The sequence below is a fragment of the Artibeus jamaicensis genome, unplaced genomic scaffold, assembly GCF_021234435.1.
Source record: "Artibeus jamaicensis isolate MK-2021 breed Jamaican fruit bat unplaced genomic scaffold, CSHL_Jam_final contig_387, whole genome shotgun sequence".
Classification (NCBI taxonomy): domain Eukaryota; kingdom Metazoa; phylum Chordata; class Mammalia; order Chiroptera; family Phyllostomidae; genus Artibeus; species Artibeus jamaicensis.
This window is the reverse complement of record NW_026521812.1, coordinates 7317632-7341945: the sequence shown is the minus strand read 5'-3', so window position 1 is coordinate 7341945 and position 24314 is coordinate 7317632. Positions and strand designations below refer to the sequence as shown.

Sequence of the window (24314 nt, the reverse complement as noted above, 5' to 3'; positions counted from 1 at the left end):
TTTATTTTTCACTAAGTATCCAAGGTAGACTCAATTAGCTGGGACATTTCATGTTTTTATCATGAGGCATTTTGAATTTATTCTTTGTGACATCAGAATTAGTTTCTCGTCTCAGAGTTTCTATATTTATTTCTCTGGTGACTCAGTAATTTACTGACAGTCAGTTTGTAAAATGCTCGAAGGGATTATCTAAATTCAGGATGTTAGGAATGGAAACACATGCCCTTGCCTCTCCTGTCAAAAACATGTAGTTAATACACAGGATATATGATCTTGCAAAAGTGGATGAAAATTCCAGCAGACGACCTGAAGTCCCAGTCCCCCAGTACATGCATGGACTGTCATGCTCCTGGACAGCTGCCAGCCCAGCACAGGACTGCTTTCTACTGGCAATTCCCATCTCTTTAGCTTCCTGTGTGTGTGTGCACCTGCTCGTGTGCAGGGTGTGGGGGGAGGTTCCAGCCCAAAATCTACCACTCAGTTTCCTTTTTTTTTTTAAGCATTTTATTTATTTATCTTTAGAGGGGAAGGGAAGGAGAGAGAGAGAGAAATATCAATGTATGGTTGCCTCTCATGCATCACCCGTTGGGAACTGGCCTGCAACCCATGCATGTGCCCTGACTGGGAATCAAACGACAATCTTTTGGTTTGCAAGCCTGAGCTCAATCCACTGAGCTACGCCAGCCAGGCTCAGTTACCTTTTTTAAACAATTTTGATTTAATGTATTTCATAGGTAATAATGCATTGACAAAGTACAAAAAAGTGAAAGTACTTTTTCCTATCAGTATATAGAGTTTCCTCATTCTTTTTTTAGGGTGCACTACTTCAGTATATAGAAGAATAATTTATTTAACCAGTTGCACATTAATGAATATTAAAATGTTTTTAGTCTTTTGCAACTATAAAAAATGCTGTCTAGGAATAATATGTACATGTAATATCTGTGGGATAATTTTCCAAAAGTGGAATTTCTAAGTCAAAAACTGTAGGGATATGTAATTTTGATAGTTATTGCTAAACTCACTTTCATAAGGGTTTGTGTCATTTTATATTCAGATGTGTAAGTGCGTGAAAATTCCTACACTGACTCAGTCTTGCCATCAGGGAGTATGATTAATATTATGGGGTTTTGACCACCTGAAGAAAAGTGAAAAAAGTTTATTATTGTGATTTGAATTAGTAGTTCTCTGTTAATTAATGAGTGAGGTTCACCATCTTATCAAAAGTTTAACAGTCATTTATGTTTTCCTTGAATAGTTCCCTTATATCTTTTGTTTGTTTTTTGTGTTATGCTGTTGGTCTTTTTCCTGTTGATGTAGAGTTCTTTACGTATGCAGGAGACAGTTTCTTTATGTGATAGGAGTTCTTTCTTATCAGACTTGTTTATTCATTATAGTTTTCTACTCTAGTAAAATCTTTATGGGAGCACATAGGATTTGTGCACCTGTGAAGGGGTGTTCCCTTGCAATTTCTCTATTTTGTACATAGAAAACAGTATAGTTAGATTTTATTTTTTTAAAGATTTTATTTATTTATTCATAGACAGGGAAGGGGAGGAGAGAGAGAGGGAGAGAAACATCAATGTGTGGTTGCTTCTCTTGCACCCCCTTACTGGGGACCTGGCCTGCAACCCAGTCATGTGCCCTGACTGGGAACGGACCAGCAACTTTTGGTTTGTAGGCTGGCATTCAATCTACTGAGCCACATCAGCCAGACAGATTTTATTTTGGGGGGTATCAATTGTACTAAATTATTTTCCTAGCAAATAAATTATTCCACCAGGTTTTAATGTATTTTCATAGAATGTGTTATATTTCTAATACATTTTTGTCTTGTTGATCTACAATTACTCAAAAAAAAAAAAAAACCCAAAAACCCAAAACAAAATGACCAGCCAATTGAAATCTCTCACCATGTCTGTACAATTGTCCAGTTTTCCTTGCAATGTGTCAAGTTTTGCTTTCTATATACTAAGGCTGTACAATTAGATACTTTCAAATTTAGAATTAATTTAAGTACTTTTTTGGTCCTGTTTTTGTCTGTTTTGTAGCTTTAAAAAAAACAAGCTTTTGGTTTTCAACTGTATACCAGATTCTTAAATAATTTTAGGGCCCAATAATTTTCAGAAAAAGATAAAGTCATTTAAAAATATATAGAACTTCGAGGAAGGTCAAGTAGATGCCATGCCTTGAAACAGAGGATTATGGACAATTGCAATATAGAGAAAATACTTAAAATATAAACAAATGTATTGCATGTATATATATTAAAATGTCCATAAAACACCTCAGTTGCTTCGCTCTATTCCAGCAAACATGAAGTTGTATCTGTATGATTACCTAGGAGTAGAGAGCTTATCTTAATTTTTCCGAGAAAACAAAACCAAACCAGAGATTTAGTTTTTGGTGAACTTAATTGTTAAATTATTTCCCACGTTGTGTAGATTCACATCTCTTTGATCAATGGGAGACCAAGTGCGGATGACCCTTCTCCGGAACTGCTAGAATTTACCTCTGCTCGCTACATTCGCCTGAGGTTTCAGAGGATCCGCACCCTGAATGCGGATTTGATGATGTTTGCTCACAAAGACCCCAGAGAAATCGACCCCATCGTCACACGAAGAGTAAGTTACAGTGAGTCATGTTACAGCCTGTGAATGATATCGTACCCATTTTAAATGTCTGCTAAATCATTTAAAAATACATTTTCCATGATTTGTAGGGGTAGTTATTATCAAAGAGTTTAAAATTTTGTTAGATCTTTTGTTCACATAAGCTCAGCCACTTGTTAGATGTGTAACATTTATCCAAGTTTTTAACATTTATCAACTTCAATTTCCTCTTTTGTAAAATGAAGATCATAATGCCTAATTCATCATCTTACTTTTGAGAACTAAGTTTTGTCCCTTTAGGTGAGCTGTACTGTTATAATTGGCTTTGGGGAGTAACATCAAGAAGTTGAAACATTTTTGGCTGCAACCAACATGAAGAAATACATTTTATATTGTGACCCAGTACACACATAAACCCACATGTAGAGCAGTAAATCTTAAACCATGGTGTGCACAGGATCAGCTGGTGATATTGTGGAAAGACAGGTTCTGATTCAGGTGGTCTAAGGCCGAGTAGAGAAACTGCATTTCTATCGAGTTCCCAGCAATGACATTGCTGCTGGTCTGTGGATCATTTAATCCAATCAAATAGTTTAGTTTTATGCCTACTAATAAATCACAAGCCATAGTTTTAAAAAAGCAGTGCTGTACAGGAGAACTGATTTTATATATTGTTTTATTCTTCTTCATGAATAGAATATCAGAGAAAATCATTCTTTCAACAGATCACTGAAACATGAACTAACCAAAGTGCTGTTTTCCAGTGTTAGATTGGAATGTATGTGATTGGGACTATCACCCGGGCTGCTGTGGGTGATGGTTGTACCTCTCTATCTCTCCCTCACCACATGCAGGGGATTATGTCACCTCCCTTATATGCTGCTACACAACCAAGGTATAGCTGCAAAGCCATAAAACAAATCCATGCTAAGAGAACACCTACTGTGTGATCAAAGGCAGAAGTGAAAAGAAGATTATAAGGAGAAACTAAGATTGTGGGGAAAAGCTCTTAGTGCTAAAATGATCCCACTAATTTCACCAATTGCCAACTATTGCCAACAATTGCCAAATTGCTGAACTATTAGGCTGAATATTGAATGACAGCACTTTTCGTGGTTCACGATAACCTCTCATATATTTTCTCTTCTCATTATTTAAATTTTCCTCACCTATCCTCTCCATCAGCACAAAATAATTTTTAATGTTTTATTATCCCCATCCAACACATGTTCATTACATTAGTACCACATATTTTCCAAACAAAAAATAATTTTACCATGAGTTTACCCTCAGCATATGCAAATTGTTTTCTGCAGAAGTAATCATTATTTTATAGCAGTGGTAGAATTTTCTTTAAAAACAATCATTTTTAATTTTAATTTCAACATGACTTAGAAATATATATCGAGAAAGACAATAATTTTGAAGGGAAATTTAATCTTTCCTGACAGTATATTTATCACAGGGGGAAAAAAATCAATGCAAATAAATGTGCTTCTTCTATCATCTGTTGCAGAGAAGGCAAAGTGGATTCGGCTGCACACCTATTGTTTATAATCTTATTGTATATAAGCCTTTAAAGTAGTGCAGTGAAATTCAACAATTAAGTATTTTTTTTAAGTAAAGCTCAGTAAACCCTACATGTAAATTTAAATATATAAAAATACAATATGGAATTTCAGCTCCATGACATAAAAGTGAAACATTACATATTTATATTTAAAACACATTTCTCAGTTTTAAAGCTTCTACAAAAACTATAGTATCAGCTTTCCAAGCAAATATCCCTCTTTGTATCTAGATTGTTGTGATGGAGTTAGTGAAAGATAGACTTTTAACTAAATTTCCTAACAAGTTTCATGAATTCAAAGTTTAGTTATGTCAAGTAAGGTAAGTCACAAAAATATTCCAGAAGATACTAGGTATACAACAGAAACAAAGAAACACAAAAGACAAAAGTAAATGGAAAGGAGGACTATGTATTCAAGGAACTCAGATTTTTGCTTACCTACGTATTTTGTCTAAGTATGTTTTATATGTGAAAAATTAGAATAGTAGAACTAATAATAGAATATATACCACTGAGATGGTTACTTGGATTCCACATAATAATGTGAAGTATCTCATAATTATAAAACATTATATACATATTAATTAAAAAATTGAAAATAGTTTAGTTCTATTGTATAATTATAAGTGATCTTTTAAAAATAGCTGTATAGATTTTTAAAATTAGAAACATAGTCCTTATCATAACATCATATACAGAAGTAATTGCATGAACATTTTAACATAATAATGAAAAAAAGCAAGTGTTCTGCCCACCTAGTTTACTCCTCACATTATGTTAACTCAATCTTACAGTCAGTTACATTTTATTTTCTTTTTTATAAGTTTAAGAAATATATTGTTATGAACTCATCCTGCTAAATTTGTTGATTTTTTCCAAATGCAACAAATTAAACAGTCTGCGTATGATTCGTGGATACGGACACTTCTCTAATGACAATGAAAAAGATTTTCTTTCAAGAAACTAAAACACCTTTTATGAAGAATTATAACAACTTGTTCTCAATGACAAATGCTTCGGCATAGACTCAGTACCATCTGTGGGAAAGAAACTGTAAAATGCCCTGCTCAGGTGAACTCTTTCTTTGGGCTGTAACCGCAGTGCAAGGAGATCCTTGATCACTTCTGTGAGTCCTCAGTTCTCCTATCGAAACACAGATGTGCTTCAGACTAAAGACAAAAGCAGAAAGTAAAGTTCTTAACTGAATATCCCCTCTTGTTACTGTCATCTTGCAGTCATCTTACCAGGATTTCTCTCTGGATTGCTTTTTTGCAGTATTACTACTCGGTCAAGGATATTTCCGTCGGAGGGATGTGCATCTGCTACGGTCACGCCAGGGCGTGTCCACTTGATCCTGTGACAAATGTATGTACATTGATAGGATGCTTAGGCAAATTGAAGCTCTGAACTGTATCATGTTTTAGGAGAGGCTTTGCTGAGAGGGATGCTGCGAACAGGTGTTGGGTCCCCACAGACACAGTATAACAGAAAGCCACACAGGGGTAAAATGGGGCCGTTAGCATGATGGACTTTGAAGTCAGCCATCACAGTATCAGAAACCAGATAAATTTTTTTCCCCCTGGAAAGACCAAACTTCTTTTTCTGTTCTGAAACCTCTTTGGCTATGACAGTCTGCTATATGATTTGGCTTTAGAGAATGCCTGCTATCAATCAGCTTCACCATTTCTTTTAGAAGTTTTCATCAAAAAAATTAATGCAAACAAATGAACAACATGCCTGAGAGTGAATATGAGTGGCCATGGAACAGAGGACCATTGGGGACAGGGCCGCTAGGGGGCCAGGCAGAGGAGAGTGCTCAAGAGGGCACCGAAAATGCTGGGCTAGGAAAGGCTCCATTGCTTTTGGGTCAAATTTTTCATTAATGACAACATGGTAAGTGAACATAACCTCAACAGAAGATGAATGAGCATCTTTTTTTTCTGTCATACACAAATTGGTGAAATATAAAATCATTTGCTGTATAGCATATGGGAGAAATATATCAAATAGGAAGATCCCTGAACATAGTTACCTACATATAGATTTTTTTCTTTTCCTACTAAAATAATGATACAAATGGCATTCCTCTAAAAGCTTGTTTCCTGACTAATGCATCATAAAGTTACCTCCTAAGGAAGGTTCTAATGCCCTGGTACATTCACCTGGGCACGTTTGTGGTGCTGCCTTCTGCAGAGGCTGTGTCTGTCTACTAGGTATCACGATGAGCAGTTCTTTCCAAGCTTTGAGGACCCAGTATCATGCAATGAATCAAGACTGTACTTGATAAACTAATAACAAATGTAGAAACAGACTCATAGATGCAGAGAACAGACTGAGAGAGTCAGAGGGGAGGTGGTTTTGGGCTCTGAGTGAAAAAGGTGAAAGGATTAAGCAAAGAAAAGAAATTCGTGGACACAGACAACACATTATGCTGGTTGCCGGAGGAAAAAAAGGGGTTGGGGGAGGTGGGAGAGGGTAGAGGGAGATAAATGGTGATGGAAGGAGACTTGAGGTGGGGTGGCAAGCACACAATACAATATACGGATAATCTGTTATAGAGCTATATGCCTGGAACCTATATAATTTTATTAACCAATGTTACCCCAATACATTCAATAAAGATTTTATAAAAGACTGTACTCAAAACACACAGGAGATTTAGTCCGAGGGCATTTGATTTCTATTATAATAGAAATCCCCTTGATGCCTGGGGGTCAACTCTCTCCCCTGTGCCCACACTCCCGGATGTTCACAGTACTTTGAGGGAAGCCTTAAAATGGATGCATCCAACAGTGAAAACTCTCTCAGGCATCAAAAGGGGATCTCAGTCTTCAAGACTAATCCCAAAGGGCGCTCTACTCTGTTCCAAGCTGAAGCCCAGTGATTTCAGAACTAGCCTGAACCTCCATCTGTAAGCTGGTGTTGGTTAAACGCACCTGCTTGTGAGACGGGTACCTCTTCCTTCCCAGATTGACAGGAGTTTTAGAAGTTTTCTCTTTTCTTCATTTTAACGTTAGGAAAAGCCTTTTATTTATAGGTCTAAAGACTGCTAAAAGTATGTTTTTCCCTGATTTGACTAGAAATCCCGCTGTGAATGTGAACATAATACATGCGGAGAAAGCTGTGACCGCTGCTGCCCAGGATTCCACCAGAAGCCGTGGCAAGCTGGGACCTTTCTGACTAAAAGCGAATGTGAGGGTAAGTTTCCAAGGGGCCTCTGGCATATGGTACTTCTTCCTTTTCTGGGACACTGGTAATATAAACATGGTGATCTTAGGCAAGCACTCTTTTCAGTTTCTATGTTTTATCAAAGGCAATAACTGATCATCTTTTCTACCCTGATATTTCAGTTACTCATTTTTTTAAACTTGGTAAATATTTACCAAACACCTATGAATTTATCACTGTGTAAGGATTATGATAAATAGATAAAAGCACAGTATATGCTTATTGTCAGGGTAAAACTGAAGCTTACAGCATAATGTACATATAGGCTAATAGAATGATAGAAATGTAAACAAACATTCACTAAAACCTAGACTGTGTAGAGACTAGATTTCTAAATGTGAATGTTATAAAATTGTTCTGAAACCAATATAGTCCCTGTGACTTCTGCTTGCTTTCTTTGCAGCCCCTCACTTGACCCCCTTCTATAGCAGATGGATTTAAATACCCATAACCTAATACAGAAAAAAATATCAGAAGGGAGAAATCATACCCTATAGTTTAGGGTACAGGCAGTTTAAAAAAAATGATTCATTGGTTGAACTTACTAAAGGGTGGTATTTGGGGGCAGTAACTTGGAAGAATGTGAGAGTTAAAGGTAACAGAGATGGTAAGAAATCAAATTTATGAAAAAATATTTTTATTTGAATAATAGGCATTAACATTTTAAATTTGTAGCTTCTCAATAACAGTATAAAACGCTAATATTAGTAATAGCATTGTGATAATCATTAGCATTAACTATGCCATAGCAATTATCACACAGTAGTTACCAAACAGAAAGCTAGTAATTAAAAACAGTAAGACAACCTTTTTACTTTAATATTGTCATTTTTAATACAATCCATATGCCTAGTTTTTCTGGAACAGAAATACCCAGGATGTGTAGCAGATGATTATATGGCCTAAAATTGCCAACTGGCCCAGCAGGGTGACAGGGACATTAGAGAAACCTGTGTTTCTGGAGACTTGCTCAGGCTAAGACAAGACTAAACACAAAGGCTTGTGCTGGACTGTAATTTCAAACTGGCCGTGAGTCCCAATTCAACTGAATGCAAATAATAATATTTTGGTTAATCGATCAGTCCTAACCACATTTTTCAGTTTACTAGGTATACATGACTTCCAATATAGACCTGGTAGCCAATTTTTAACTAATACCAACCATATATAGTTATTGAATGAAAAATGCTTATCCTTTATCAGGTATCAGATATGGTAGATCTTTAAAACTGTTGAATTATAGCAAACTTTAACTGCAAAATATTCCCTACCATAAAATGCATTTTCTTTTTACTTTAAAATTCTGCATATACTATCCATGTCTTGGGTCCCTTCATTTTTCCACACTCACTTCTTTTGCATTTTGATCTGTGTCTACCTGCATGTGCTATATTTCGGTTTAGAAATCACCGGTGGTTGCTGAAACATATCTGGCGGAGTGCCCCATCTCCCCACCAAACATTCTACAGGAGCATCAGGGGTTCTACCCTGTTGCCAACACCCTAGGGTTCTCCCAGTGAGAAGCAGACATTCATTCCTAAGCATGAATTTAAGTTAACTGCCTCCCATGGACATTCTCTCTCAACCTTCTTTAAATTTTAGTTATTCCTTTCTTGCTTGTGGAATATCAGCAGTCAGAAGTGGGAGTAGCATTTGAGGGCAGCGACTCTCCCCAATGCCTCTGAGATTCTGTCCTGAAGTTATAATTGTGTACTGTTCAATGCACCTACAAAATCCGTTACCACTCTCCGCTTGTGCCTAGGTGTCTAAACAAGGAAACAAAAAGGTTAGATCGAACTCATTAGCAACAGGGGTGCACAAAGCCACTTGAAAGGAGTTTTCCACTTCTCCCTACATATGTTTTTTAAATAGTGCAGTTATGAAACAATTTTATCTTTGATTGTAGGGCAGTTGGGAAACTGTATTACCAAATAGACAAATAAATGCATTTTTAAAACCCTAAATTAAAGATAGGGGTCTTAACCATAGAACTATATAAATGCCATGCTTTGGGCAATGTATGCATTCCTAAAAGCTTTTATGAAAACTTTCTTTTCCATGTTGCATTATCTCTAAGGAGCAAAGACTATTTATTCTATTGCTAACCTTGTACTAAAGGACCATTTCAGTCTTGGATGTCTGTGGTATCCCACACTGCCCCTGACAAAGCAAAAATGGCTGTTTGGGAGTGGGTGCTGTCCATTCCTCTGGGGCTGTGCTGGCCCAGCACCTTTACACAGCGACTGGAACTATAGGTGAGGGCCCTCTCAACACAGAGTGTGAACACAACTGCTGCTCAAAAGCCAGTGTGTTACCTACGCCAGCTCAGGGTTGTAAACACTCGCAGCAGCACTAATTCTAGATAGTGTGAGAATAAAGTTCTATTACTCTCTATTTTCCTCTACTTATAGTGACAGCAGAGACCTTGGCTGTTTCTTGCAACATATATTTACAAGATTTTTAAGAATTCTTGTGCATGGTCCTAAAGATATAAAAATGCTTTTAATGCTTACTGATTTACATTTATTATTATATGATATCTACAATGAACTTTGAAAACTCTCCATCAATGTAGCAAAAATACTATATTCTAAATTAAAAGTCAATAGACTGGGGATAGTGTTAGCAACAAGTTATAAGGAGATAGTATCTTTACTATATTAAGAGCTTACCTAACAATAATAAAATGTATTAAACCTGTTAAAATTGAAAAAAAGATGGAAATATATTTATCTGTAAGAAAAATGACATAACCACATAAAAATATTATCATACTCTAATTAAGAAGGTACCAGCTACAGCAATGGGAATACTCTTTATAACCTCAAAATGTTCATTCTTCCATTTAACAAATACTTAAATGCTTACTGTGTCCAGAAACTGGGTTCAAATGGTTGATAATGTGCAATGTTGGTGAAGCTATGAGGAAAGAGTTTTATCATATCTATCAGAGAGAGACAGAGTAGTTTGACACGGTATTCTGGGAGGGCAATTTTTCATGCTTCTTGACTAGATTATATACTTGTATGGATCTAGCCTACAGATATACTCCTATAGCTATACAGAGCATGTTATCAGGATCCCTGTCATTAATTAGTTCATAATTACTCATTCTGCTGCTACTAACATTTATGGACTTCAGTACTTACTGTGGCTCAGGCACTGTGCTAGGTGTATTGCATTCTTAAAAGACCCATAAGAGATAAGTACTGAAATGAAACTGAGGCTTGAATTTTCTCCTCCAAGTCACTCAGCTGGCAAGTACGAAGTAGTCTGATAGTCTGACGTTAGAAACCTGCTCCTACTCTCATTTCCTACTCCCACCTCCACATCCTAGTGTGTGTCAGTGTTATTTAGAAAGGAAAAAATTGGAAACAATGTGACTACCCATTAATAGGGACCTGATAAATACCTCCATTTAAAAAGTAGCCTGTGTAGCCATAGGGGAAACATGCTAATAGAGAAAGAGGTATGCTATTTACTGTCAAAATGAAATAGTCTAGAACAGTATTTAGAAGTCTCCTTCTGTGGAAAAAAAAGATTAAGCATTGGCATACACACATACACACACTTGTGTATATGTTGAAACCAATGTAAGGACACCTAAGAAGCTCAACATCTGAGGCAGGACACTCAGCATAACATCTTTTCCCTAGTTCCCATCCTCAATTAGTTCTATCCATTTTTTCAAAGCTTTACCCAGTTCTTTCTGGTGAAGTAATTTTCTCTCTCCTAAACTACTGTAAAGTGACATGAAAAAGGAAAGGAGGAAGAAGAGAAGAAAGCAAAGGAGGAGGAGGAGAAAGCAATCGAAACTTATTTATAAGGCATTGTACTAATGATTTAACATGCATTTTTTTAAATGTCTGGTAATTATTGTTAACCACTCATGTTTTATATGGAAACTGACCCTTAATGAAATCAAGATGTTCCCTCCATCACATGACTACTAAGTAGTTGAGAGAACACCAAAATCCAAGTTTGGTGCAAAATATCTTGATCTTAGCCACTAAGCAAGCTTCTCATTTTGTCCTAATAGTTTGGCAGTTACCACACACCATCTCTCTCTCTAATAGGGTGCGACGTGCAGGGGCTGCAGCAGGGGTTAGCTCTGCAGACCCTGGAGCCTGGTTTCCCAGTGGTGGTAGCACTGGTTTGCTTTGGTCTTACAAGCTACTGCACTTCTCTGGGCCTCAGGTTGCTAATATGTGAAAAGAGGTTAACACCAGTATCAAACTTATGAGGTATACTAAGGGAAAAATCAGTGGTAATAAACATAAAACATTTAGAAAAGGGTATGGCATGCAGAAAAATGTTAAATTTTAATTATTAGTAATAGTAAAAACAAAGGAACTGTATTCTAAACATTCCTTTTAAACTATAGTATGTAACACAGAGATTATAGTAATTTTCATTACAGATTATCTGGATGTTAATCATTCAGTGCCATAGTTCAATAATTTTTATTTGTCATAATAGGATATTATTGGTTGAACCATATGAAATTTTGATTTTGTAAGGTCACATCAGTCAAATATTGGCAATTTCTTACAATTCCATTTTATTTATGTTTCAATTATTTCAAATTTCTTTAAAAGGGTGAATTTATTAATATAGGCAACAAATCCAAATAACTTTCAGATACTTTTATATTGATTATATATATATATATCCTCATATAGTTTAAAACCTGTTATATAGCAGAATATGATTTGAAGTATCTCTGAAACCTGAAACTAATATTTATTTTTCCCCATAATGCAGCATGCAATTGTCATGGGAAAGCTGAAGAATGCTATTATGATGAAAATGTGGCCAGAAGAAATCTGAGCTTAAACATACACAGGAAATACATTGGAGGGGGGGTGTGCATCAATTGTACCCACAACACCGCTGGTATAAACTGTGAGACATGTGTGGATGGTTTCTTTAGGCCCAAAGGGGTAAGGCATGCCTTTTCTTTCATCAACTGTTATTTTCTTCATACAAGGACATATCATATAGAAAAGTAATTTTGATAGACTTCAAATTCTCAAAGCTGACCAGAAAAGTTTTATAGTGGGAACTGATATAAATATTTGAAGATAAAGTATAAAATATTTACATCTCTCCAGAAAGTTTCATTGTGATGCCCAAACTGTTCTCATTTTGAGAACATAAATTAACTTTGCCTCAGTGAATGTCATACAAATAAACAACATCAATATTCGTAATCATTCTAATATTAACATTAAACAATTTTAAAAAGTACTTTTTATAATAATACTATAACAATATACTTAGGACTAAATTTAATAAAAGATCTGCAAGAAATATTGCAGGTCTGCACTGGAAATATTTCTGTGAATAAAAAAGTGGGGAGATGTACTATATTCATTGACTGAAAGACTCAGTATTGTTAAAGTGTTACCTTTCCCCATATTATTCTATACAAAAATGCCCCAACAATTATTTCTGTAATTGACAAGTTGATTTTAAAATTTGGATGGGAATGTAAAGAAACTATTATAGCCAAAATATTCTTAAAAAAATAAAGTTAGTGCACTTACATTTCTAAATTTTAGGCTAATAAAGCTGAAGTAATCAAGGTAGTAAGCTATCAGCACAGGTGCACAAAGAAATCCATGGAACAGGACTGGGGTTCCAGTAATTGAATCCCAGAAATTGACCCACATGATCATCTGATTTTCAATAAATACTTTAAAGCAATTCCGAGGAGAAAAAGGAGGTATTATCCAAAATAAAATGCTGCTGGGATGACATGTCAATCTCAATCGTCATTTCCCACCACACACAAAGATTTACTTGTGTATGGGCTGTAGACCTGAAACTTAAAAAAAATAAAATAAAATATTTCTAGAAAAAAGAACATCTCGACTTAAACAGACACTTTATAAGAGAAGATATAGGAATAGCCAGTAGGTACTTAAAATGGAAATTAAATTCATAGCAAGGTCTGCTATGAATTGGTAATGGAGGATCTGCTCCAGGACTCAGCATGGTGGGAATGGCTTAGTGATTGCCACACCCACTAGAAGAGCTAACTCAAAAACATAGTCAGCTCCAAATCACCAGATATTAGAGATGATATGGAAGAACTGGAACTCCCATACATTTCTGGTGAATATGTATAACATTATTACTTATTTGGCAAAATGTTGGCAGTTTCTTATAAATTCAAACATACACCTTCTCTATAAACTAAGCATTCTATTTCTCGATATTTACATGAGATAAATAAAGCATGACCACAAAAAAGACATATAAAATTGTTTTATAGAAGACAACCAAAACCTGAAAATGACCCAAATATTCACCAATATGGAGTAAAAATTATGGTACATTTATGCAAATGAACAGTGCAGCAAATTTTTAAATAAATGATCTAGTGATGTATATTACACGAATAAATCTTAAAATGTTATGTTGAATAAGAGAAGGAAGACACACAAATGTGTGTGTTTCTATATTTCCTAAACAAATAGTTTAGTATATTCTTTTGGAAAATCAATGTTGTCTATACAGTATAATAGTATAGACTATGTTTGTTTAATAAAAATATTAGAACATTAAAAGCTACTAGTTATATTGAGTACTCAGTGTCAATGAGAGACCTTATAAGTTAATCCTCTTTCTTATTTAATAACATCACTGTAGTTCTTATTATCCAGATTTTGCATAAAGTAACAGGAGGCCACATATCCAATGAGTGGCCACACTGGGATGTGAACTCCAGCTCTCCTAACTAGGGAGCCTGCCTTATTTCTTCCAAGGTTGTACTGTACCCTCAGAAAACCAAGTTTTACCATATTTGCTGAGTATAATACACTCCTTTGTGCCCAAATTTTTGAGGGAAAAATAAGGATGTGCATTATACATGAGTATTACTAATTCCATATCTATATAAAAGTTTTTAATTCTTTTATGTATGCTTATGCATTAAAAGTGTAACTCTAGAAAGCAATAATGATATCTACATATTCAAAAAATTCTAAAATTTCTTTATAACACAAAAAACAAGTATCTAAATATAAAATAAATACAAAATAAAATTAAAAGTTAGAACGAAAGATTTTTTTTCCCAAAAGTTTGGGCCAAAAACATGGGTGTTCATCCTACATGGCAAAATATGGTAATTTACATATTTAATACTTTTAACATAAAATATGAAATTTTTAAGATTAATTATTCAATGTTGTGATCAGTTAAAAAAATTTGGGTAAAATTTACTAATTTTGAGCCATATGTAATTAAAAACAATCAGAAAGATTTTATTAGGGAATATTTATTAGAGAATATCAAGCAAATAATTTTGTTGTGATAGCGATACTGTCATTATAAATGAAAGAAATGCATACTGAAATGTGTAGGGATTAAAATGTACTTTTGGGGGGATATTTTTTAATAACTTCAGCAAGGATGAGATTTGATGAACTTATATAGCAAAGTCTTGGTAATTGTTGAATAATTAACCTTGATAATTGTTAAATTTAAGTAACAGATATACGAGTTTATTGTACCATTCTCTTTACTTGTGTTTATCCACTTAAAATAAATGGATTTTAAAAATTGCAAACATATACTGAAGGTAAATTCTTTATTATAATTTTCTCCATATAATATATTGCCAACCATTATTACAGTTAATTTGCCCTTAAAAGTTTGCTGAATTTAAAAATATTGGTCTTTTTTTTTTACCCTTGATTAAAAGCTTTGTGATATTTGTGTCAGGTATCTCCAAATAATCCAAGGCCTTGCCAGCCGTGCCACTGTGGTCCAGTTGGTTCCGTCAGTGAAGTCTGTGTCAAGGATGAAAAACATGCTCGGCCAGGTGAGAATGTAAATATAATGACAAATTATTGTAATGTAAAACAAACTAATTTGTTTTACATTACATATGCATGTATACATTTACATATCTATGCAAATGCATCATCTGTTCATCAAAAATCAGTGGTGTATGTCATTTTTTACATCTTGTTCTTTATTGGATTGTTTTGTACCTTCAATCGTTTCTATTATCAAAGGGCAGAATTCATTGAGGGATGCATATGCTGTAATGGGAAGAGAGCTTAGAGGAGATACTATGGAAAACAAGAATTGTACATAAAGAAGTGTACTTAAAGGTACTGGTCATGATTTTATGAAGGGAAAGAGGCTGACACCAATTTATGCCAAATACTTTCTTTGAGAATGGAAATTAATGCTGAACTCCAAACACTCAAGAACCAAGTACTAGAATGACTCCTTGGTGGTAGAATGTTCAGGAGCTACAGGAAAGTTGCTGACCAAGCTTAAATAGAAAACTCGTAGAATATATCGGGAACAGTTTCTTTGCATTTCTAAGAGTGGCTTCTTTTTGGAAACAACAAAATAGATCATGGCTACAATTTAGGTTTTTCAAGTTAAAAGACTTTCAAGTTAAAAGACTTTCAAGTTAAAAGCTGGCAGTGTTTCCTTAGCACAGTTCAGCTTCCCTGCTTTCTTCACGAAATGGGAGGATTATCAGTTTAACCCCATATAGTTTTAAGTCCTAAAAGATTAAAAATATAACTATTTTAATATTCAAATGGTGAATTATTAAGGTCATTTTTCATTTTATGGCACCTTATAATTTCATAGTTTCAACTAAATTACATTATTTTCAGTAATACCACTTAACTTTCTACCCTGACTCTATAAACATGTATTATTGTTTAAAATGTTATAAAAAATTAAAAAGTAGAAAAACAAGTACGATGCAGTGGTAATTCAGCACAAATACTGCTATTAACATTTTTTTTGTTAACTTTACCTGAAGAGCTTTTCCTGATACATATTAAAAGTTTCTATGAAATTTAGTTTTAGCACCTGAGTAATATACAATTATATGGGTGTACCATAAATTCTTTACCCACTCAACTTTATATAGATCTTACATTTATATCCAATCTTTGTTCATTTTAATGAAGCTTTAGTAAAGATTTTTGCATAAAATATTTTTGATTATTATAAAACAACAATAATAAAGTAAAATTTTAACAATAGGAAAGGAATAAAGTAAATAGCAATAGTGCCCCCTTCAACCTGTTCATTCCTAGTCTCATTTCCAAATATAATCACATTGGGCCTTTTCTCCTATTAAGTTCTTTTGCAAGAACTTATCTTCCAAACAATATCTGAATAATATTCTTAACAGTATTTTTACTCACTGTTAAATATTGTCTTCATCTTTAAAGACAAAGAGATGTATCATACACACCATAGCTTTCATTAACTCCACCATTCATATATTATTACTCTGTATTTCTTCTATGGTATCTTTATGTGTTAAGAAAAAGCTTAAATCTCTCTTTCATGATTTATTACAGTTAGGCACCTTTTTTATTAGTAACAAATTCCTTTATTATATTTTTCCATTATCATTTAGTCCCCTTATGCCCCCTGCCCCCAGAAATTACCACGCTGTTGTCCATGACCATGAGTCCTTTTCCCTTTTTGTTCAATCCCTCCCTGCCACCTTCCCCCCACTAGCTGTCCTCTGCCCTCCATCTATGAGTCTGTCTCTGTTTTGCTTATCAGTTCAGTTTATTCATTAAACTCCACATATGAGTGAAATCATATAATATTTGTCTTTCTCTGACTGGCTTCTTTCACTTAGCATAATGTTCTCCAGGTCCAACCATACTCTTGCAAAGGGTAAAATTTTCTTTTTTTTTTTATGCCTGAGTAGAATTCCATAGACACCATTTCTTGAAATCCTACTATTTATCCTAAGAAAAAAGCCCATCATAGACTCTCCACTGGTGTTATTTTTCATTGGTTTTATTTTCTATTTAGAGAACTATTTAATCTGAAATTAAAATCTTGATTTTGTCTTTAACTCAAATGTACTAAAGAGAAATATTTATTTACTAATTTTAGATGAGTTTAATTTTGTATAAAAGTCATCACCTTTAATATTTATAATTAATTTAACACTAATTTTTCTAGCATTTGGTACAAATCTAGAGGTCATTTAAGAAAGCAAATTTCAGCTCTGGTTGGTATGGCTCAGTGGATTGAGGGTCAGCCTGTGAACAAACGAGTTGCTGGTTCAATTCCCAGCCAGGGTACATGCCTGGGTTGCAGGCCAGGTCCCCAGTGAGGAGTACAAAAAGCAACCACACATTGATGTTTCTCTCCCTCTTTCCTTCCCTTCCTGTCTCTCTAAAAATAAATAAATAAAATCTTTTTAAAAAACCTTAGATAACTTCTGCTTGTGAAAGTGAACATTTTTGTGGATTAGTCATGGATAAGATACAATAAATATTTATATTTTATACCAATACTATTTAATTAATATTATTATATAATTCAAATTTTATACCTTCTAATGTATTTATATTTACTTATAAATATTTAAAATGGTAATGTCATCTCAGATACTGAATTTGGACAGTTTTTTTTATTTCAAATATCTTTGGTCATTTATATATTTTTGTACTTGTAATTAGTGCTTACTTGGAGCATAAGTATAAAAACTGAAATTATGTTTTTATTGGAGTTTTATCCATGTAAAATGGGAGTTTACCTTATTGAATATATTTTAATTGAATGTTGCTTTGGACCTTAATATTACTACAACAGTTTTTGCTTTTCTATGTGCTTTCCTAATGTATATTTATTCTTTTATTTTTCATAGTTCCATCATTTTGTGTACCCTTTGTGAACAGTAATGCCCATATTTTTAATAGAAACAGTGGTATTGTTGAACTTACTTCTATACAGCCGGTTCATATGTCTGACATTCATTCTGTGTTAATTTTTGTCACCATAATGTTTCAGTTTCTCTTCCTTTTATTTTGTGAGAATATAGTTTTACTGATTCACTCCTTTATTTTTCAATATTTTGAAGATCTATAACATATCCATTAATTCATGAATACATTTTACTATTTTTCTGATTAAATACAAGAAGAAAACTGTTTTTGCATTTCTCTAATTTTTTGAAAAGTAAATTTAAACTGCTCATGTTTCCCTCTTTTATTTTTTTATCCCCTAAATATATATTCCCATGAACACACTTAGTCTGTTGTTAGTTGCACTGAGTGATGATGTACTTACGTTGTTGTTAAATTTTTGTTTTAAGTAGCATAATTTTACACCCAAGGCCTTTTCCACTTTCTGTTTGTCTGAGGGGGCTTGCAAGCCAACAGATATACACAAATTGTATAATCTTAATACAGTGAATTCCTCCTTGATCATTGCAGTGGGTTTTCTCTAGCCTTAATTTTAATAAATCCTATGAGATTTTATCTTTCACAAAAATTCTTAGGCCCTGGCGAGTGTGGCTGGGTTGGTTGGACATCATCTCACAAAGCGAGGGGTCTCCACTTCAATTCCCTGGGTGATTAAGTCCCCCACTGGGGCACGTATGAAGGCAACTGATCAGTGTTTCTCTCCCACAATGTTTCTCTCCTTCTCTTTCTCCCGTCCTTCCTCACTCTCTAAAAAAAAAAAATTCTCAGTATTTAAAAAAATACTTAGAAAATGCTACGTATGCAAATCATAGGCAACTTAATTAAACCTTGTAGTCTTTGGTTTTAACTGTTCTCTTTTGATTTACCCCACAATTCTGATTTTGTGTGAAAATAAGATTTTAAAGGCTACCGTAATTAAAACCATAGGGTCTATATTATATATTTACCTAAAAAATGTTGATATGTGGTTCATCTTCTCTTAGGTTTGGGACCCGGGTCCTGTCATTGCAAACCTGGCTTTGGAGGCATCAACTGTGATCGGTGTGCCCGCGGCTACACTGGCTACCCAGATTGCAAACCCTGTAACTGCAGTGGTGAAGGAAGTGCAAACCAGGACCCTTGTTTTGGACCCTGTAACTGCAAGGTACATTGTTTATTCCAGTAACATCCCACTGTCAGAATAGAAGGTCATTTCCCTTCACTTCTCTGGTCTGTCTGCTGGCATTAAACAATTGTTACAACTTCTCCAGTGTATATGCACTTCCTGTTCTGTATGTGGCACTCTGACACGTGTGTTTAAAACCAGGTTCACTGAAGCAACATACTGGCCATTGGTCTAAAAAGCAACAGATACACAGAGGACAAGTTACCTTAAGAATTACATGATTTTATGGCAAAAACACCTTTCCCCATTACCAATCTAGTATAATTTAAACTACACAGCTCTAAAAATAGCACCCCTTTAAAACTATAGTACCCTCAAATCTACTCTAGCTTTGTGCATAATTCTGAAAATGATTCTTTCAAGGGTTGCATGCTGGATTTTTAATCTTCTGAAGTTTGATCCCAGATAGGTCTGAAAATACCATATTCAAACTCTTTCATTTAATTACCAAAAATGTAAGAAGCCCTAGTGGAATTGATTAAAGGCTCAATATTTCCTCCCAAGAGTACTTTTGGAAATGCAACTTCATTTGTTGCACATGCTCAGCTAATAGCTCATCATGTTAACACCAAAGGATGAATTACACCTGCAGCTTATACACATAGAAGAAACATAGAGGCATGTACAAGTCTTAAATGATAAAACTGATTTCCTTTAGCTATAATAATCACTAACAAAATGTTTGGATCAGACAGTGTTAGCTTAATTACCTGAGAGAATGAAAACCCCATTGAAAGCTTAGCATGCCATAGAGATATAAAAATAAATGTTGCTTTTTTCCTTTGTTCTACTTTTTTCTTGGTTTTCAATCATGGAACCCAATTAATATCTTTCTTTGTTACGTCATTAGTGTTATCTAAGCAATACAAATGATACATTTGCAGTTATGCATGTATGTATGGGTATGTAAACATAACTATAACACAAAAAGTAAATATTAGTATTAATGTTAAGTGTATATTTTTAGGGACAAGAATGTATAAAATATCAAACTAAATATTATAATAGTTACATAGTAGGTATATGTTATATACCGGGGTAACTTAGATAATTATCTTGGACAGCAAACCAGCAGAAAGCCCACAATTCATGTGAAGACATTGTCATGTATTGCAACATAGTAAGTTTTGTAGAAGCCATGCATTTCATTCAGATATTATGTGCAATGTAAAAATTGCTCTAGTACATCCGGATGGTGTAGTGGTCCATTGCTGATGGCTTCTTTCATCTTCATCCTTTATGTCTTTTGGGGGAATCCTGTAGGCTCTTAGTAAATTTTCTCTTATATTTATCCAAACATATCCTATAACCTTTATTCCTTTTCTATACTGCAAAGAAATCTTGATTCTTTATTACTTGCTCAAATAAAAGACAGGCCAAGCTGAGCTTAAAAGGGAAGAGAAACTTTCCCAATTCCTAGAATATAGGAAATCAAACTGCGAAAAAAAAAAGGGAACATTTTTATATACCTACCACATATTCAGAGGAATGCCTGGTATTGGGAAGGAAGGAGGAACTTGAGAGAGGGAGGCAGGCCTCATTTTGTCCATTCACTTTGGTAACTGTGGAGGGAAAGGTTAGAGCAAGAGAACGGTGGGGGTTAGCAGAGCTCGCAGCAAAGCACTGCCTGCTCTCCGCCCGCTTCAGTGTTCTACTGAGAGTGATTACAGTCCTAATTGGAAAAGTGCCTCCTACTAAGACACTTGATGCTCTACACAGATAATTAAAGCACAATAATAAACAGCAATTAGGAAATCATAAAAGAGAAGAAAAATGAAGTAACTAGCATCATTAAGTAGTTGCCCTGCAACTGTATATTTTAAATAGATGACTATAAGGTCTTATTAACCAGTTTTTTTAGGATCATAACTTGCAGGAAAAAAACAGGTTCATTAAATACCTACATAATCTTAAAACCCAAAGTTATATACTGCAGCAAAAAAGAATTATACCACAATGTTTGTATATATCATTTATTAAAATTAAGTGCCTATAGCCTCTTTTTTATAAGAATAATAAATGCCCAATGTTTCAACAAAGGATGCACACAATTGAAATACTGAGATGACATTTACTAACTTAGAGCTAAATGTGGTAGCTCATTCTATTTCACAAAAACATAATTAGACATAGGTGTCAAGTGATTATAAAAAGCAACATAAACCAAAATGCTATTTAATAAGTAGAACTTCATTGAGAAGCTAAGATGCTTAAAACTTAAATTCAGATAAAATGATACCCATTCATCTTGCACACTTGTTCCCTCACACTATAATATTAAGTAGATTTTCATATTCCTCATTAGAAAGAAACTATCTTCTGAGTATGTAGACATTTTAAAAAACTTCAGGTCTAAATTTCTTTTTATTGTAAGTTTGATATGGCTAAAGTTCTGGTAAAAAAACCATACTTAGAAAAGTGGGCACCACTTTTTTTCATTTCTGCCATTTCAAATACACTATCCTAGGTAAAACAGAACAAATAAATTTGTAATCATCTAGATGCAGGAAGGAAATAAAAATTCTTAGATGGCAGACCAAAAAGAAAAAACCAAGTTAAGTATAAGCTCAATAAAACTGGGCAGCCAAGGTCACAGGATTGGTGGGTGGGGTGGCTTTTGTACCAACACAAGGGTTGAAGTTGGGAGTCTTAGTGGCCTCTTTAGGACTTGAAACTATGATTGGTCTCACAAAAGGGAATAGGAACTGAATTCACTTAAGCTTGGTCTATAGAAATACCCCTTGACAGTGAAATAGTGGAGCCGACTTTACAAAATTCACCTGCAAGCCAGGAGTGGCAGCTAGAAAATGTTCTCTTTCCTTTGGATCTCTTGGTGGGGAAAAATTAGTGCATGTGAGGAATCAAAGCCCTCAACCCGTGTGCCACATGGGAATGGGATCGGTTTTATTCTCTTTTTATGTGCTAGAATTCTTAACAGTTCAGGCCAATTGTATTCCCACAGGAAAGAAAGTATAGCTTCAACTGACAAATTATATAGACATAAAAATGTGTAATCATAAAAATTCTAGAAATAAAAATAATAAAATGTATAATCATAAACTGTGCTTAGAAAATGAAATAATAAAAAAGAAATAATAGGGGGAAATGGCACAACATAAGACACTATATTAAAATAAAATCATAATTTCCAGACTTGGAAAAGAAGACAGTAAAATTTATTTCTAGAAATAAAAAATACACACAGTCATTGAAATTTAAAATTCAATGAATGGTTGAACATGAGATTAGAAACTGCTGGGTAGAAAATCAGAAATTCAGATTATGAGGAAATTAACTGAATTGATTTAGGGAGATAAAGAAATAAAACTACGAGATGCTAGGCGGCATGGCTGATTGATAGAATTATACAATTCAACAAAAATTTACCAGGAGTTGCTGCAGAAGGGATTAAATAAAACCGACTAGAAACAATATTCAAGGACTAATGAAGAAGAAAAATTATTCAGAATTAAAGAATTCATGGACACGTGGCTTAGTTGGTTGGAGCACTGCCCCATGCACCAGGTTCTGTCCTAGGTTAGGGCTCACTCCTAACCTAAGGTTTGCAGGTTCCGTCCTAGTTAGGGCTCGTTCCTAGGTTGCAGGTTGGATCCCTGGTCGGGGCACAAATGCATAGGGGAGGCAACTGATGGATGTTTCTCTCTCATGTAGATGTTTCTTTCTCTCCCTCTCTCACTCCCTTCCTCTCTCTCAAATCAATGAACATATCCTCAGGTGAGGGTTAAAAAAAAGTTAGGAAAATTATACATTCTCAGTTTGAAGAAGAGAAAAAAGAAATCCACCACAAGGGCTCATAGTAGAAAACCTGACCACCTGCCAAGATGAAAAAAAGTTTTAAAGCTACAGATAAATATCAGATTACTGTTAATATTTACCATTCACAGTCTAACTTCATTGAAAAAAAGCTTAGTGATTTATATACTCACAGAGAAAATATTGAACCCAGAAGATAGCGCTAATGGATTGCAGAATATGAGAATCGATCTATAAAATGCCACAGCATTTCTATACACTAGTGATAGCTAGTTAGAAAATGTAATATAAATATCTGGAATAGCAAAAAGCTATATGATGCCTAGTAGTAAGTATTTCTAAATGGAGATAAATTTCTAAAAGATTGTTGAAGACTAAATTTTAAATGGGGAAATAGCTAACACCAAGTGCTGATGGAAATCTAGGAAAATAGAAATGTCTGCCACCATTGTCATCAGCATGCACTAGTACTACAACCTAAGGAGAACAACAGGCACCATCTAAGATCATTAAAATATTGAAACCTGTCGGCCTGCAAATTCACATCTGGATATTTTCCCTACAGAATCTCATGTAATATGTAGAAAGAAGCATATAATAGGTGTTTCATATAGGACAACTTGTTATAATGAATATTAGGAAAAAATCTAAATATTCATATAGGACAACTTGTTATAATGAATATTAGGAAAAAATCCAAACTCTTACAAATCAGTAAGAAAAATCAAGTGTGATATGTTCATATAAACTGACACAAGAAATAATTCAAGGGAGTGAAATAGGAGCCACATGTGCAAACATTGATGAGTTGCAGAAACTTAAGAAGAGAACAAAAATCATTGTTACCATTTATGTAGTGTTGCAAAACATAAAGCAAGTTTGTATTGTGTGGACACACACATATGTAAATTTTAAAATGTTAAATACACTGATATAGTGTATATTCATTTCAGAAGAGTAGTTAACTCTAGAGAACTAGGGAAGGGAATGGGACACAAGTGAAGTGAGATTCAAATGTACCTAAATAACATTTCTTTAAAAGTATATCTGAAGCTCACAGAAAAAAAAAAGTTAATTATTTTAACCTTATTTTTCTGGTGCTTTAAAAATAATTCCTAATTTAAATTTTCTATAATTAAAAGATACAAGGATTTCTTTATTTAAAAAGAGGTATATGAAATTCATAATATAATATCAACTAGTATCACCTTTACATGTTAGATTTTCTGTTATATCATTGCTTA

At 34.2% G+C, this 24314-nt stretch overlaps 1 protein-coding gene across 5 annotated transcripts in view; it reads left to right on the top strand.

The window, feature by feature from the left end:
* Nucleotides 1-24314, top strand: part of LAMA2 (laminin subunit alpha 2) — a 511376-nt gene that overhangs the window by 194492 nt on the left and 292570 nt on the right. For all 5 annotated transcript variants that reach the window (XM_053664793.1, XM_053664792.1, XM_053664790.1 and 2 more), the window contains exons 5-10: nucleotides 2445-2624; nucleotides 5458-5547; nucleotides 7263-7380; nucleotides 12175-12353; nucleotides 15142-15241; nucleotides 19115-19275. In XM_053664793.1, the coding sequence (XP_053520768.1) occupies nucleotides 2445-2624; nucleotides 5458-5547; nucleotides 7263-7380; nucleotides 12175-12353; nucleotides 15142-15241; nucleotides 19115-19275 (828 nt within the window). The remainder of the gene's footprint in view (nucleotides 1-2444; nucleotides 2625-5457; nucleotides 5548-7262; nucleotides 7381-12174; nucleotides 12354-15141; nucleotides 15242-19114; nucleotides 19276-24314) is intronic.